This window comes from Paramormyrops kingsleyae, chromosome 18 (assembly GCF_048594095.1).
Source record: "Paramormyrops kingsleyae isolate MSU_618 chromosome 18, PKINGS_0.4, whole genome shotgun sequence".
NCBI classification, from domain to species: Eukaryota; Metazoa; Chordata; class Actinopteri; order Osteoglossiformes; family Mormyridae; genus Paramormyrops; species Paramormyrops kingsleyae.
The window spans coordinates 23,946,167-23,964,572 of NC_132814.1; the positions used below are offsets into that span (position 1 = coordinate 23,946,167).

At 40.2% G+C, this 18,406-nt stretch overlaps 1 protein-coding gene across 1 annotated transcript in view; it reads left to right on the forward strand.

Moving 5' to 3' along the window:
- Nucleotides 1–7,334: 7,334 nt before the first annotated feature.
- LOC111855289 (ribosomal protein S6 kinase alpha-6) overlaps nucleotides 7,335–18,406 on the forward strand; it is a 29,875-nt gene continuing 18,803 nt past the window's right edge. The window contains exons 1-2 of the mRNA XM_072701831.1: nucleotides 7,335–7,919; nucleotides 17,549–17,608. Coding sequence (XP_072557932.1) covers nucleotides 7,896–7,919; nucleotides 17,549–17,608 — 84 coding nt within the window. The 5' untranslated portion in view covers nucleotides 7,335–7,895. The remainder of the gene's footprint in view (nucleotides 7,920–17,548; nucleotides 17,609–18,406) is intronic.

The following is an 18,406-nucleotide window of genomic DNA, read 5'->3' on the forward strand; positions in this document are numbered from 1 at the left end:
CTAAAATATCTAAGATATCACATTTTATGATGATCATGATGATGAATTGTCGCAGAATCTACCCTAATAATAATAATAATCTCGTTGTGGTTATTGTTATTGATGATGATATGCTAGATAGTGCTACAAAATATAAAGTCTTTGTATTTCGATGAGTTCTTAAGCATCTTTATCAAATCATTAGACTGGTAACTGTGTAGTCATGTAAGCTGCATAATAAGGGTGACGGTAGTATGTTTGTGCAGGTCAGAAGGAAGAGGACTGAACTTCTAAATAATCCTAATAAATAGTGTTGTTAAAAATGCAGTTTTAAGCAGTTGAAATGTATTTTCAAATTATATTTTGTCTCAAGCAGCAGAATTGTGCAGAAATACACACTAAAAATCCTAGCTGCATTACTATATAATTGATGCCGGGAGTGCAGCTAACAGCGGCCTCTGCTGGTTGGATTTTTAGCGCAATTCAAGTGGAACTTCAAGTATAAATGTCAAAGTTTGGAGAAACGCCTGCAGCAACCGAAGCAGGATGCCAGTCCATTACAGTACACACACACCCACTGGCTGTGGGCAATTCAGAGACACAGTTCACCTAACTGCATGTCTGTGGGGTACCAGGAGGAAGTCGGCATGCAAATTCTGCACACACACACACACAGCCGTCTTATGGACTCAGCACAGATGCACAGACACACACACACAGCCGTCTTATGGACTCAGCACAGACACACACACACACAGCCGTCTTATGGACTCAGCACAGACACACACACACAGCCGTCTTATGGACTCAGCACACACACACACACACAGCCGTCTTATGGACTCAGCACAGATGCACAGACACACACACACAGCCGTCTTATGGACTCAGCACAGACACACACACACACAGCCGTCTTATGGACTCAGCACAGACACACACACACACAGCCGTCTTATGGACTCAGCACAGACACACACACACACAGCCGTCTTATGGACTCAGCACAGACACACACACACACAGCCGTCTTATGGACTCAGCACAGACACACACACACACACACAGCCGTCTTATGGACTCAGCACAGATGCACAGACACACACACACAGCCGTCTTATGGACTCAGCACAGACACACACACACACAGCCGTCTTATGGACTCAGCACAGACACACACACACACAGCCGTCTTATGGACTCAGCACAGACACACACACACACAGCCGTCTTATGGACTCAGCACAGACACACACACACACAGCCGTCTTATGGACTCAGCACAGACACACACACACACACACAGCCGTCTTATGGACTCAGCACAGACACACACACACAGCCATCTTATGGACTCAGCACAGACACACACACACACAGCCGTCTTATGGACTCAGCACAGACACACACACACACAGCCGTCTTATGGACTCAGCACAGACACACACACACACAGCCGTCTTATGGACTCAGCACAGACACACACACACACACACAGCCGTCTTATGGACTCAGCACAGATGCACAGACACACACACACAGCCGTCTTATGGACTCAGCACAGACACACACACACACAGCCGTCTTATGGACTCAGCACAGACACACACACACACAGCCGTCTTATGGACTCAGCACAGACACACACACACACAGCCGTCTTATGGACTCAGCACAGACACACACACACACACACAGCCGTCTTATGGACTCAGCACAGACACACACACACAGCCATCTTATGGACTCAGCACAGACACACACACACACAGCCGTCTTATGGACTCAGCACAGACACACACACACACAGCCGTCTTATGGACTCAGCACAGACACACACACACAGCTGTCTTATGGACTCAGCACAGACACACACACACACACACAGCCGTCTTATGGACTCAGCACAGATGCACAGACACACACACACAGCCGTCTTATGGACTCAGCACAGACACACACACACACAGCCGTCTTATGGACTCAGCACAGACACACACACACACAGCCGTCTTATGGACTCAGCACAGATGCACAGACACACACACACAGCCGTCTTATGGACTCAGCACAGACACACACACACACAGCCGTCTTATGGACTCAGCACAGACACACACACACAGCCGTCTTATGGACTCAGCACAGACACACACACACACACACAGCCGTCTTATGGACTCAGCACAGACACACACACACAGCCGTCTTATGGACTCAGCACAGACACACACACACAGCCGTCTTATGGACTCAGCACAGATGCACACACACACACAGCCGTCTTATGGACTCAGCACAGACACACACACACAGCCGTCTTATGGATTCAGCACAGACACATATATGCGCTATTTGCAGGTCATGTTCATTTGACATCATCCAACTAGGACCTCCAAAATGTAACTTTGGAGCAGAAGGGGAGAGAATCAGAAGGTCCAGATTCAAAGCTGTGGTGAATTGCTCCTTTCAGATAAGAGCGAGAGTCTACACATAGTGAAGGAGTTTTAGTACCTTGGGATCCAGTTTAGGTAAGTGAAGGTAAAACCTGAGATTGACAGGTCGGTTGGTTTAGCGGCTGCAATTTTAGGTGTAATAAGCAGATCTGTGGTTAGATCCAGTGAGGCTCATAGGCAGTCTAAGTCGCCATCTTCACTCATGGCCGTTGGTCATTGATAATTACAGAATGAAACAAGGTCGTGAATAAAATCAGCAAAAATATTTTTTCTCCCCAAGGATTCCAAGCTCACTCTGCATGATGGATGGATGGTACTGAGTAACTTGTAGCTCACTTCACTTTCCTTCACGTGTACAAACATGACATGAATAATAATAATTTGTACTCCAGAAAGCTATGTGTGGTGTAGAAGCTGGTGAAATTCGAAATATGCCACAGTATGTATTTGACCTAGACTACAGTCCTAGGACAATACAAAGTAGAATAGTACTCTTATTTCAGGTGGCGAGTTAAGGATCACTAACAGGAAATTCTGGGCCCTCCTGACAAAATGAAAAATAGTTGGAGAACTGAAGGATGCACTAGGGGACAGATCAACTCCTTTGATCATCAGTTATGACAGTTCAATTATGTTTATGGTGTGTGTGTTTGTGGGTATACCTTACCTTATGGGGACACAATGTCCCCACAACATGATGAATACCCGAATTTCCTGGTACCCATAAGGGAAAACTCAATTTAATAAAAATCTGTGACTGCAATGAAAAAACTTTAAAAAATCCTGTATTTTGCTTGGTTACTTATGGTTATGGTTAGGGCTGGGTAGAGGCTAAGAGTGTCATAGTTAGCGTTAGCAATTTCCCATAGAAATGAAAGAGTGGTCCCCATAAAGATGTTTACCTGACTGTGTGTGTGTGGATGTTTATATTACATTGTGGGGACCTTTTTTCAGGTCCCTACAAAGATCTGTGAATGCAATCAAAAAACTAAAAATACCAAAAGTCTCATATTTTGTCTGGTTATTTATTGGTTAGATTAGGGCTGGGTAGGGGTTAAGGTCGTCATGTTGGGATTAGAGTTTTTCCTAATAGAAATGAATGGAGGGTCCCCACAAAAATATAATTACAAACCTGTGTTTATGTGTGTGTGTGTGCGCGCATGTGTGTGTGTGTGTGCGTGTGTGTATATAGCACTGAATTTATCTATTTTAATATGCATATTTTACAGGAGAACAAAGTCCCCATTACCCTCATTAAAGCTATTCTGCCATGAACTTCAGCAAAGAAAAATAGATTCATTTAAATGTATTATGCAAACTTTGAATACATGGAAAGAGAAACATACACTTTATTAGGAACACCTGCGCACCTGCAAATATCTAATCAGCAACAGCCCAACGCATCATATCATGCAGATACGGGTCAGGAGGTCTGAATGGGGAAAAACATAGTAGGTTGTGGCAGATAGGGTGGATTGACAAGCTGCTGATCTCTGGTGATTTTCACAGAAATAGTCTCTAGAGTTTATGCAGAAAGGTGTGAAAACCCAGTGAGTGGCAATTCTGTGGGTAGAAACACCTTGTTGATTTATAACATCTTATGAACACTTCTTGATAAAAAAAAATAAGACACAAACTTGGTTGGCAATCATGGGCTCCTGTCAGCAGCTTTCTGAGAATCAGAAAGTTTAGATAACTGACTCTTACAAAGCAGTGAGAGGATAAAAAAGAGAACTAAATGCATCCTGCTTGCGGATTTCAATGACCAAAATAAACAAATTTAAGTTAAGTGGAACTGTTCAAGTCAAGGAAAGATTTGGAATATTAAGAAGAATCTCTGATAGAAGCATTTGGAGACTGATCAAAACCCCTATATCAGTACAGGAGACTCACTGAAAGATTTGGTTGACACAGGTGTAGCAATGCATTGTTCCACTGCGCAAAAACATGGTATGCAGGGAAGAGTCATCAAACGAAAACACTCTCATCACAAAAGGCAACAAAGTTGGAAACACAACATTTAAATTATCCATCCTTTTCAGATCAAGTCCTCTGGTCTCATGGAGTTAAAATTTGGCACAAAAGATGTGTCTGCAGCAAAAAGAAAAGAAGAATTATGTTATGAACAGGGGTATATCTACTGAAGTCTACTGTCCTCAACACCATACAGCCAGCATTGTTACAAAGCAGAAACTTTGTCTCGTGCATGTGGACACATCCATTGTCTCCTGCATTGTGGATTACGTGACGGGCAGGCCGCAGTTTGTGAGACTCCACGCCTGTGTCTCTGACACGGCTGTGAGCAGCCCAGGGGACGGTTTTGTCTCCCTTCCGTTGCCCTGTATACCCTGAAATTTTCTGATGATGCAGCCATAATTGGTTGCATCAGGGAAGGTCAGGAGTGGGAATGCAGAAACCTGGTGAAGGACTTCAATGGATGGTGCAACTCAACATTGGGAAGACCTAAGAGAGGGTGGTAGATATCAGGAGATCAAAAAAACCCTGTCTTCAGTCACACTTGATGGAGAGGATGTGGAAATGGTGGATACATACAGATAGGAGTGCATCTGTAATACAGGCTGGAGTGGACTGTGTGGATTGGGCCACTTCTACATCCTGAGGAGACTCAGATAGATAGATAGATAGATAGATAGATATATTGATAGATAGATAGATGGATGTGAATCAAAAATCAACCAATCAACGAGGGCACAGGGCAACAAGGCACAGGTGAAGAAACCAACACTAATGAACACAGAACTAAGGAACTTACAAGACCTGAAATTAAGGAAACACAGGGGAATACTACACTAGGAGAAAAAGCAAGCAACAAGTAAAACAGAACATAACCACGGCAGGGGGGGGGAGAACCATAAACAACACAAATTAAACACAGGGATAAACAATATCAAACTAAGGATAAACCAAAACAGGGAAGCAAAGGACTAAACACTAGGAAAAACAGAAAACTTAAAAACAAAACAGGTGAGGTTGGCCTCAAACCCATGCATACAGGGCTATAGCCTCTGGGCTGCACACTCAGCCCATTGAGCAATGTGGGAGTCCAGGGAGCAGGGGAAACACATAAGGGTCTAGTACAAAGACAGGAGGGAACAGGATGGCCAGCACCACCTGCTGGCTAAGCGGGGAAGAGACATGAAGGTTGGACGGCTGCTGATACTAGCTTGGTTAGCACAAATAGCAACGATGATAATGCAGCGGTACATAGTTTTTGTGTAAGTCACAGTTCTCATCCCACTGTGTTTGCTGTTAGGGCATAAGAATGAGTAAGAAGCCCGTCAAAAAACGGGGCCAGACCTGGCATTTATTTGGAAAATGCCATAAAGTAATTACTCAAATATCAGAAACTCAGTTCATAAATAGTGCTGGCAGAAAGTCCCATTTATTACCAAGAAGAGGTTTAGTAAATCTCTTATATGTACTTCTATGGGTCTCTAGAAGACCTTCTAGTTGCTATTTTATGTGTGTTCTGTTTTGTTCTGGAAAGTTAGGAGTTTTGTAAGAGAAAACAGGGTGCAGGAGGGGCATCATAGTGGACCCTGTGCTGCTCAGGGGAGCACGATCTGCTCAGGGGAGACCTATCTGAGGTTTTTTCTCCAAGCGGCCATCAAATGCTACAATAAGTATCACCCCTGACCCTCAACCCACTCAGCTGCCAGCCCACTTGATTGTTACTGTATTATTTTATGTTTAAATGTTACACGCCACACATTGCAATTCAGTATTGCATTGTATATTTTGGATAGTTTAGTGTCTTTTTCTATTGTATATGTAGAGTTTGAAGTCACATTTGTGTACGCTGCTGTAGCTCTCTTGGAATTTCCTTCAGGATCAATAAAGTACTTCTACTACTATTTACTCTACAGTCAGTCAGTCAGTGAGTGAAAGTTGAAATGAGGCTTAATATTCCAAGACAATAATCCAGAATTTACCCAAAAGTTTTGAAATGGTCTGCACAGCTCCCAAACTTGCTATTAAGAATTTGTGGGTAGATCCGAAACTTGCAATGAATAAGGTCTAAGAATATTTATGAACTTGAAGTATTCTGCAAGGAAGAATGGGGGAAAAAATCCTAAACAAGAACAGAAAGCATGTTAGCTGGTTTCAAGTCATGTTTGCAAACTGTGATGTCTGCTGATTGGGGTGATACTAAGGACCGATAAGGTATCCCATCTTTTGCACAAACCACATTTGTTAATTTCAATCTCATAAACTCTGGAAAAAAAATTAACTGCATTAAAAGTTCATGATAGGTTGATTTGCTTTGTTTTACTTAGACAATTTGTTTAATTTGATCAAGGGTGCCTAAAGTTTCATAGAATCAGTTAGGTTAACTGGCATTTCTAAATTGCATGTAGCATATATATGTGTGCATGTCTATGTTTCTAGGTTTATTGTTCAGACTGCACCTCACTCATTTATTATTTTTTAAAATAAACTGACAGCTACCTATACTGAACACACACACAAGTAAATGCACACTTTGTAAAACTGGTGTTCATTGTTGGGTGTTCTGTTGTGATGCAACTTTGCTGTCTTATAAAATATGAAAAGATTACCAGGGTTGTGGGTTTGAATCCCTTCTCCATTCTATGTGTGTTTGCATGTTCTTCTGGTGCTGTGCTGGGTATTCTGGTTTCCTAAACTTTAAATTACAGTTTAGCTAAACTCCAATAACTTAATCATTTAAATATTAAGATTTATTTACTGGAGGCGGGGGAGGGGTGAATGAATCGCCCCCCCCCCCCCCCCCCCCCCCCCCCGTTTTTGGTGCCCCTGGCTCCAGCCCCCTGGAACCCTGCACAGACTAAATTGGAAGAAAGAGTATCTTCGTCCTTTACGTAGTATATGCAATGGCGCGGCATAACTGATCGATAGTGACACTATCCAGAATTGGAAATTCTTTTTAAAAATAACTGTTGCAGCTGCATGATGAGTTGATGAGTTAACAGTGGGTGTATCAGATTCAGCCTTGTAACAGCGCTGCCTAATTTATACCTGGGGGAAACTGTCGAAAGTTTTCCATGTTAATATCATCAGGACATATTTATGTATTTATAACATGGCGTGGTATATCTGTTTTTTTGCGTGGGCTGTCACACTGTTTCCAGTTTTGTTCCCGCTACTCGCAGTGAGATAAGGGAAATCCTCGAGTCAAGGAACCCACGTCAGAGCCTGGGCTCGGTTTCCATGCGGTTTCGGCGACACTGCGGCGGCCATATTCACGTGTAACTATAGAGAGAGAGAAAGCGTAGGGGGGGCTTTTATTAAAGTGCGGGATTCCCATGTTAATGTCAGACATCTTTATTCACCTTTACGCATTAACGGGACAACAAAAAAACAACGTTAAGTTTGTTATCTCGGCACCAAGAAACGCCGCTGTGAGATGAAGCGGTAGCCTAACGATGCTTCGGCCAGCCGGAAGATTACTGGCACAAAATGGAGGTACACAGCCTTAGCGAGGTATGTAGTTAGCAACAGTTATGAATAAACACCAGTAATGTGGTTTTCGAAATAACTGCTGACTTTTCTTCGTGGGTGTTGGTTTGGTATCTTAAAATATACGTTTAGCCTGACCAGATGGATGTATTGTGTATTAAAAAAAATATTAGGCCTTGTGTAAAATTTACTTAGCTTGCTCTTAACTTGAATACCGAGGTTGTCCTGCCTCTTTATCTTCCTGATCCATTATTTTATTCGTCACTTCAGCGCTGCTGGCTGTCGGATGGCGCCTGGTTTTGCGGCACTTGCGTTGCAGTTACTTTCGTGACTGCAGCGGCTGTCAGATGCTTGAAATTCATACAAGCTGTAAAAGTCTCGTTAGCTGTGATCATGGCCAGCAATAGATGCTCGTTAATCTCATTTTCTTATGTAAAAATTGACATTTTTCTTTCAATCGGTCAAGTGCGTGGCGTTTCTGAGAAATGGGTCTTTGCCTAGTAGCCGAAGTCATAAAACAATACGGCAAACAGGGCACATTTTCATACAGGCTAGCTAGATTGTTTTTTTATTATTATTATTGCTGTATTACTTCAATCAACCTTAATAATAAAATCATTGTAACATATGGGCAAGTTGTCTAGGGATTTGAACTGATCTTTTGGATTTGAGACGTGACTGAAATCTGAGTGTATAATCTATCAGCTCAATGGCAGGCACCACTTTTCAATCGTCCCGTTTTTGTTTTAACGATAGTTTTTTCGTTATTGGATTTAAATTTGTCTTTTTGTACAAAAGCAACTTCTCTCTCTACGTTATGTTAGTTTTTTTTTTTAAATAACTAATAAGCATATTGTATTTTTGCTAAATGTTTGCCATGGCTTTCAATGAATGTTTAAGGAAAGTCGTTACGTTCCGTATAAAAATGTCAGAGCAGAGTACTTCTGAGAAAGGGAAATACTGCAGTTTGCTATATGCTTACTTATAGATCTGACTACACCTGATGGACTGCTGTATAAGGCTATAATAGGTAATGACAGTCATGAATGAATTCTTTCTACAGCAAAAAAATGCGAGGTATTTTTCCAAAGTGGAAAATACATTTTTTGAACACTGACTTACAGTATGTCTTAACATTAAAAAAACTAAAAAGGGGGGAAAAAAAATTAACCTAGAACTTTCTCCTGTTCCCTGTACTCTGTTGAACACTTTTGTGCCGGTCCCGTTGGACAAAGGTTATTTGTTATGGAATATATTGGAAAGCTAACAATGTCACTCCTCCAATGTCTGTCTGTCTCCCTTAGCTTCCTTTGTAGGATAGTATTTTATTTGTCATTCCGTAAACTAAGTAACTGGATTAGTGTGTGCATGTATGTGCTAGGTGATGGACTTCTATCCTATCTATGTTTACCATTTGCACAACTACCTTAATATTACCATTTGCACAACCGCCTTTTGAACTGTTATCATTTGCACAACTGACATATATTGTTACCATCTGCACTTTGTCGATATGTCTCTGGCCTTGTCAGTTTGTCCTTTGTCTTGTTATCTGTCTTTTTGTATAGAATGTCTATAATGTTTGTAATTGGATGGTCCGCACACCAGTGAGCGAGAAACGGCATTTTGGTTCCCATGTATGTCTTGCACATAAAATGTGAATTGACAATAAAAATATCTTTGATTTGATTTGATGTTTGATTATAAAGTGTACCCCAGCCATGTGTCCCTAACCAGGACAAACACTTCGATGGATGGATGGATGAACCAAATGAGAAATCTTTTCAGTTCGGCTTACACTTTATTCAGCATCAGGTCTTTGCTTTGTGCTCTTTGCAGAGCTTTTCTATATTTTTGCTGCTTTTGTGGTGTCTTCAATCTGATTGCATGGTGTTAGTTACACAGTTTATTTCTCGTGAATTTTTTAGCAGATATGTTTATGGTGTCAAGCTAAATTTCCTGTCTGTTAAGTAGTCAAATTGTTTATCGACTTGTCTTTCCCCAGAAGCTATAAAACCTACCACTCAGATACTTGCTATTTAAAAGTAGTATCTTGTCATTCAAGGCATTCTCTCCCCAGCTTTTCTGTTGATACTATATTAAGAAAAAATATGGATCCCTACACTGCCCCCTTTATGCGAATTGAGAACGATTGTATGACTATATGGCTGGCTTGCACCGACATGGTTTAACTATTAAACTGGATTAAATCAAGATTTATCTATCACCCTGTTGCACCAAACTTTGAATCTAGTTTAAATTTAGTTATCCTGGTTAAATCTAAACCTTTGGTAATTTCAGTTTAATTTCCACTTAAATTTAGCTTAAATTCAAGTCTGTTGCACCAGTGAATTTAAACCTATTATAAAAAGCAAGATGAGACGTCATATTTATACCTCCCATTGAGCAGGTTTATGTTAGGTCTGTTTCCATTTTATTAACAGCATGGCTACATTTCTAAGTTGGCTGGGATTGGAGGAAAGAGTCCCATGTAGGAAAATTCAAGACAGATTAATCCCAACTGAATTTTTTAATGCAATAGTGAGTTTTCCCAGCGGTATAGATTTATAATAGTGTGTCATGAACCTCAGTGGGAAGGTTGGGCCAGCTATCACGCATGGAAGTGAGAGGAACTCTGCGGTACCTCCACTTCTCCAGCTCCTAGTAGCTTTGTGTTTCATGCTACAGGGAGTTTTCAGATGGTTTATGGGGATCTTTTTGGAGCTTACAAAACCACGGTTTGCAGAAATAGGCTCTTTCACACTGCCATAGCTTGCTGATTGGTTGACCACAAGCACCGGTGCTAAGATGGAAGTTACACCGAAGTGCAGAAAAACAGCTGTAGCGGAGCAAATTGAGCAGACGGAATTCTTTTTTTTTTTTTTTTACCCTAGTTACATTTAATGTATGAATTAATATATTTTTGCTTGCATCTCCATATTTCTGCATCGGAAACCTAGATCGCTAACCAATATACTTTTGTCTGACATCACCAGTGCCAGTGGTGAAACTTGCCAGCGCTTATTTACGGAATAATGTTACGTTGTTTTTTGTTCTGTGGAAAACGAAAGATCTGCTTCAATAAGAATCATGAACATGTTGCGGGTCGCATAAGTAAAATATAAATAATAGGCTGTGTTCTGTTTTGATCGCAGTCGATTCCCCCAATAACTATCAAATAACTAACAAAAGGACTGTTTTTTTATCCTTTATTGTTTTGACGGGGAGATGTAGTTTCATTTGAAATTTTGTGTGAAGTTTAACCTATGAACTTTTTTTGTATCCCTCATGCTTATTTTGATGACTAACCCAAGTGGTGAGAATGGGGAACTTTTTCATAATTGAAAGGACTACTGCTCAATTTATGTCCAAGAGGTGTGTGAAAAGTAAATCAGCATAATTCAGAACAAAAGTGTGGTAAAAATAGCAGCTGTTATTTTTTAAAAGTTCATGAGACATTTGCATTAACTTTATTTAAGTTAATATATAATATATAATATATAATAATATATTTATTTTGCCTAGGGTGTGTTGTGAATTTGTTTACATTTCGTCTGACTCCATCATGGAGGATACTGAACCTAAATTAATCCTATTTTATTCATAGTTTAAACTGGTTTAACTAATCCAGGGTTAAAATTAAGATGAGCAACATGTCTCTGATAAATTATAAGCCAGTTTAAACCTAGATTTACTAACCCTAAATTAAGTCTAAAAGATTAATTTGTTAATTCATGTTGGTGCAACCCAGCCTAAGAGTTTAAAAAAAAAAAATAAAAAATCCCAAAGTTTCTGACCTGCAGTCTGCATTATATTCCACTCTGCTGACTGTTAGCAGTGACAGCCCTAACTCTTCAGTTTGACATCGGCATCATTAACCTTCTTTCGGGTGTCAACTTTTCTATCCTTCTGACATCCTTTGTATGTAGTGTTATAAGTGCACCTTACTGTAAGGTGTTCAATGTTGCCGTATATTACATTTATTGTCATTGCTGTGGTTGAATCTATAAATAGATGGTGAGTCAGTGCTAATTCTTGATTATTTAGTAGTGTGTGTGTGTGTTTGGAATTGTTTTGGGTAGAAGAGCATGAAAATAGTTGACAATTGTTACTGGAGTACACTTTGGTCCATACTAAATTTCATCGCTCAATCTTTCTTCTCATACGTAGTTACAGAGGCACCATTAAAGTTATAGTATAAATGTATAGCATGTACTGTGGATGATGTACTTGTCAGTTATGGAATGAAGTCCCATAAAGTGGATGAAGAGCAGGGATATGTCGAAGCCCCGTATTCAGGGGGACGGGACCTGGGGAAAGAAGCTGGACAGTTGATGACAAGTCCTTGTTTTTTAAGGCTCCTTCTGCCTCTGTTTTGGGGAAGACATTTAAAGAGGATGTGCCCAGGGTGTGAGAAGTCAGATGTGATCTTCTTCACCATCTTTATCATCCTTGAGAAGTACTGGTTGTGGGGGGCAGGGAGGCTGATTTTTTTTCTGTGCGGTGCACAGTTCATTCTAGTTTCTGCTTGGAGTTCAGTGATGCGGAACTGAAACAGATGGAGGATGTGATGAGTAGCAGAGAGCGGGTGGCGTGTTAAGTTTTACAAATGGTTAGCTGGTTACAGCGCTGAATTTTACTAACACTTCCAGCGCCATCCTGAGCCGCTGCTGTGTCTTTGTTGTTTTCATTTTTACTAAGCTTTATTCAGTAACGTAGTTAAATACTCTGGTTCTGTTACTGTGATGTGGAACAGGAAAGTCTTTATGCTTTTTTCTGGCTATCAGTATGGAGTATTCAACCATGGACCACATGACCCGTGAGGAAATCCTGCCATTCACTTGCATGCAACAAAACCTGCTGGACCCAACTCCTTTGTTGTCTGGTGCTGCAGTGCAGGTGCACTGTACTACAAGGGGAAACAGGAGTTGTTAAGGAGACTTAAGTCTGTTGTACCCCTAGACCTCACATATAAACCTATAATTCAGCAGTTGCCAATCGCCACCAGAACTGTGTATTATGGCTGCAGTGTATCACAGATTAAATCCACTTCTGTCTGGATAACACAGTTCCCACAGTGGGATTTATTCACCATAAAAAGTGATGGATTTGAAGAGATTACTGAACAAGAAAAACATTGCCTTCAGGTCTGGAGACGACGAGGAATTCAGGTGGATGCAGATGGAACTGAAGAAGCGGTTTATTTCCCAGTCCAGTCCTATCACAGCACCACCTACCTCAGTGTGATTCTGACAGGGTTTTGGGCCCCACACCACATTCCCAGTCTATTGGCGCTTTTCCACTGGAATACAGGAACAGAGTCGTACTGGAGCTGTATCACAAAGAGAATTACAGCACGGTTCCAACCTGCTTCAGATTTCCACTGAAAAAGGGTTGGCTTGATACAGGCGTTGCTGGGTTTGGAGAGCGGCAGTGCCGTAAAATTGAACAGACTCTTATTTACTGTTCACATGGTGTACATCGTGATTTATTACGTGCTAATATCTGCTAGCACAATTGTGAGAATCGCCATCTTATGTTACCATCAAATGCTAGCAGAATTAACATTCGCTTGCCTAAATTTGCTTCACAAATCCATTCTGTTCAGCTGTTCTATAGTACTTTTTTAAATAGGAGGTTGAAGTTCCGAGTTATTGGCAATGCATCAATACATTAAGAGACTACGAATAACGAATAATATATAGAATATGCCCTTTTTGCCTTCAGATAATTCATGCATATTGATGCAGATTCCCGTTATTCATGTATATCTACCAGTCAGATGGTGGTGATGCAACTACCTTGGTTTGGTCACACTTTCAGCCCTGCTAGTAGGCAAGACCATATCAGTACAGCTACAGCTCAGTGGAAATGGAAAACTGTCAGTTCACAGTACGGCTGAGGTCTGGCTCGGTCCTTGGTGGCAGTGGAAGAGCACCATGTCTGACCTTCAGTACCTGTCCTTCCTCTCCCTGACCATACAGAAAGTGCTTTGGCTCTGGAAAACATCCTGTGGTCTCGGTGCTGAAGAAGAGGAAGTTGATATCTTATTACACATCATGAAGACATTTGAGAGGCTGGTACTATAACAGCTTTGACACCTGGTCACGGACTACTTGCATCCCCTGTAGTTTGCCTCCCAGGTACACACAGGTGTAGAACGTGTTCTGATCTACATGGTCCACAGTTGGTTTGCCAAAGAGCCCCTGTGACCGTCCACCATCTGCGAGAGGAAATAGAGGTTCTGTAAAGCACCTCAGTTAACCGTCCTTTCTCCTTTCCTGTGTATCCCCTACAAGTTGGATATTTACAACACCAGTTATTTCCATGTACAGAGGTATTCTACCAATGATTCTACCAATACTGGGTGCATAAACAATAGAGATGAGAGTACAGGAAGCTAGTGGTAGATTTATGGTACAGGGAGAACAACTTGTGGCTCAGCATCAGCAAGACAAAGTACTGAAGTACTTTAAGTTACTAGTTTATCACTAGCAGACTGCTAGAAGTTTTCTTCTACTCTGACGGCCACTGCTGTGGTTTGCTGCCATTACATCTGACAGTATCACACCCTCAGTGTACACACATGCTGCTGTGTCTTCCTTTGTAGGGTACAGGATTCCTCCATCTACTTTCTCTGCGCTAAGTGTTAAAACACTAGCTGTTGATGCTTGGATAAATGGAATATCTCTCTTCTTTTTTTTTTCTTCTCTGTTAATTTTACCATTCAGGATCGTTAGATGTAATTGTGTGTCAGCTCTGAATGCAAGATATTTTGGGATGATTTTAAAATGGACTTAAGCTCATTCTGAATCATGCGCCGTCATCTCTGAACTAAAGAGCAGCCGAATAAGAATAACTAAAAGAGAGAGTTTAACATTGCAATCTGCTCTGCAAGACCTCAGTATTTGACTTTAATATCCTCTCCATGTTCAATGTTCGGTGTCAACATATTGTTTCTATATAGTCCTTTCCTGTGATAATGTGTAAAATGTAATTCCTCTGTGATAGAACAATGCACGATAATATGGGTAGTCTTTGAATGTTGCATTACATTACAATGATAGCATGCTAATTCACTTTCAGATGAGTGGCTGTATTGGAATTCATTGAGATGCTTTTGAGTAAGCAGGGTTGGGGCTTAATGTGACATTGCATTGAGCATTTCAGAGGTTGCAGCTTTTACATTTGCATAAATTACTACTGGTGATGTTTTGAAACCTATTAATGAAATTTATGGAAAATACACTGTTCCCTTCTCAATATTTTTGTATTTTCGGTGCTGGAGATATGGAGGGGGGTGCTCTTGGTTTATTCAGGGGCAAAATTAATGTTTTTTTTTTTTTATCATTTTTATTTTTAAAAAAAAGAAGATTGCAATGTATAATGAAATACCCTTGTATCAGTGTTGAGGCCATGTATTTCCATATGTGCTGAAATCTATCTAATGAAATCTAATTTGCAAACTATATTATCACTAATATGATACAGTACATCTTATTTCAGTGGCACAATTTTCTGATTGTGAAACTAGAACCATCTCAATGAAAATGCATTTTTGATGGCTGGTAATCATTATAAACAGTTTATTACAGGCTGACGAGTTGAAGTTGTAATATGAACATTGTGTTGCTCATAAACACCAAGTTTCAGTCACTGCTGAAAACGAAGGCTGTCACAAAAGAAAGAGTACAGTGCTGACAAAGTGCTTGCTTATTTCAGAAAAATATTGCAAATGTATTGGTTTTATTAACAAAAATCTTTATTCATTTGTTTACATGTCACACAGACACATTCGTTTGTTTACATATCACATTAAAACCAGTAGTTTTAAGTAAAACATTAATTTCAAGTAGTAATAAATTGAAACCAAAATTATAGTTGTAAAAGTGCTGTTCTGAATTAAAAATTCATTGAAGCAATCTCATTGGGTGCTTTTTAATTAGTAACACCTTTTCAATAACATAAAACACCAAACATTTGTGTTTAGTGTCCCTTTGGGAGCCAGTGACTACAATAACAATTAATAGCAAAATGGCAAGAACAGAACTGAATGAGTCAGTCAAAAAAACTGACAATACAAAAGGAAATGTCTATGTGGAACACGTGCAGATATGTTAAACAGTGCGTGCCAATTGACTTTAGTTATGAAATCAAGAATTTAGTAAGCAACTGTCCCAAGACTTTCTGCTATTACTGTATGTTGTAGCGTGAACTTAAAGTGCTGTGAAAAGTACTGACTAATGTTGTGACAATTCTGATATGAGTAATTCAATTAAAAAATAACCCCAAATATCTGGTTCAATTTAAGGGGTGTTCACAGGAAAAATAATTGTGGATAAAGCTCTGATTTAAAGGAACCCAAGGATTCAGCTTGCACTACGTTATCAGGAAGACTATTCCATACTCTGACTACACGCTGTGTAAAGAAGTGCTTCCTTAAATCCAGTTTGAAATGTTCTCCCGCTAGTTTCCACCTATGGCCACGAGTTCTTGTATTTGAACTAATGTTGAAGTAACTATTTGGTTGAACAGCATCCAAACCTGTTAGAATCTTATAGACCTGGATCATGTCCCCCCTCAGTCCCCTTTGCTTGAGGCTGAACAGATTTAGCTCATCTAACCTTTCCTCGTATGACACATGGCTTTGCCTGCATCAAAAGACTCTGGAAACTCTGGTAAATAAGGAGAAATTGAGAAACGGATGTTTTGGATCAAAAACAAAGAATGTTAGGTTAAGACAAATTCTATTAAAAGAGAAGGGGATGTTTTTATTTGTTTATGCAGGGCCAGACAGATTTTGCTGCTCCCTCCCCCCCATCTCCCAGAGCAGCAGAATTTTTTTCAGTAGTACAGTGAGGATGATGATGATGAGGATGAGTATCTGGCTGTCAGCTAGTTAGCTTGTGTGTAAATAGTGAAATATAAATAGTGCAGATAACTGTAATGTCACAGAATGCAACCAGAGGTATTTCCTCTGATTACCCCCCCCCTCCACACACTGACTTTTTTGCCCCTCCCAGTAGAAGGGCACCCTAAGTGATTGCCTGTGTTCCTATAGGGCAGGGCTCTTCAAATTTCAAATCCAGGCCTTGTTTTCAGTTTTCCCAGGTAGTTAGTGTAATAATTACCGATTCTGATTGGTCAGAGGCTTCACACCCGGCTCACAGGTAAAGGAAGACTGGAAAACCAGCAGTGCTGGGACCTCGAGGACCGTGATTTGAATATTAGGGCTATAGGGTCACATTTGTTCCCACTGCACATTGCTGTCTAGTTACAATGGTCTGTTACAAAATCCTTCACTTCAGTTATGAATGTAAATCTCATTTAAAAGTGATCATTTTACTGTAAAAAGTATGAATAAATGGTGAAATTGTACTGCATTATAAAAATGTCTGCAACAGCTAGTTCTGCGTCTTGTACCTTAATAAGGAAGGAAGCACTCGTGTTGTCACTGCCTTTGCTCTTCTTCCTCTCCAATCTTAAATGGTTTTCAATAGACAAAGCAGTCACTTCAAAAACTAGCTGGAAGAACATTTTTTAATGCTGTTTAAATTAGTATTTTGTTAAACACTTTCAGTGGAAATTTAGTGATTCTGCTACATTTTTTTCATTAGTGTTGCATTTCATTCAACATTTTCATTCTCTTTTAGGTGAATGGGCACCAGATCATGGATGATCCGATGGAGGGAGGGGAATCTCTTTTGCATTGTGTGAGTCAAATGTCTTTCCCCCTTCAGTGTCATGGTATTATTAGCTGAATATATTTGCCTTCCATGCATCTTTTCTCAAAATCAGGGCATTATGCTGCTTTTCACATTGTCTACCAGTGTGGATGTTAGTGAGACATAAGGGGGGTTTAGATTAACAGTCCTTTGGTGAAGTTTGAGGCACTTTCCCACTGCACAGAGTATTTGATATTGTATTGATATTTATTTTCCCTTTAGTTGTTTTTTGTTGCATTTTGTAAATTCTCTTGACACCAGCTATTCACTGCAAGGAAACGGAATACTATGGTTATGCTCTGACCAGGGGTGTAAATTCTTGCCTGCAAGGTGAATGAGTTTGATTACCACTATTGAGGGAACAATTCACTGCATCAGAATTTTTTAAAATTTCTATCACAATTCGATTAGATTATTTTGATTACCTGATTTCAAATGTTTCTTAACTTCACAAATATTGCCATCGGAATCTCATACTGTTAATGCAATTCAAAGAAAGTTGAATCTCAGAACATTAATTGTTATTACTCAGGGAGAACAATTCAGAGCAAACTGTCAACAGGCTAACTACTGAACTGTACAGGGGAAAATGGCTGTGGGGGTGCCAGGCTTGCTGACAGATTATGTCATTTTTTATTCTGTGTGATACAAAATATCGATCTCCGGGCCAGATTTACTGAATTATAAACATGCTGCCAGTCGGTACTTCGTGATCTAAATTCCTCACCTTCCACTTTGGAAAATGGTGGATTGCCCAGTGGAATCATCTCCATTATTGTAGTAGCT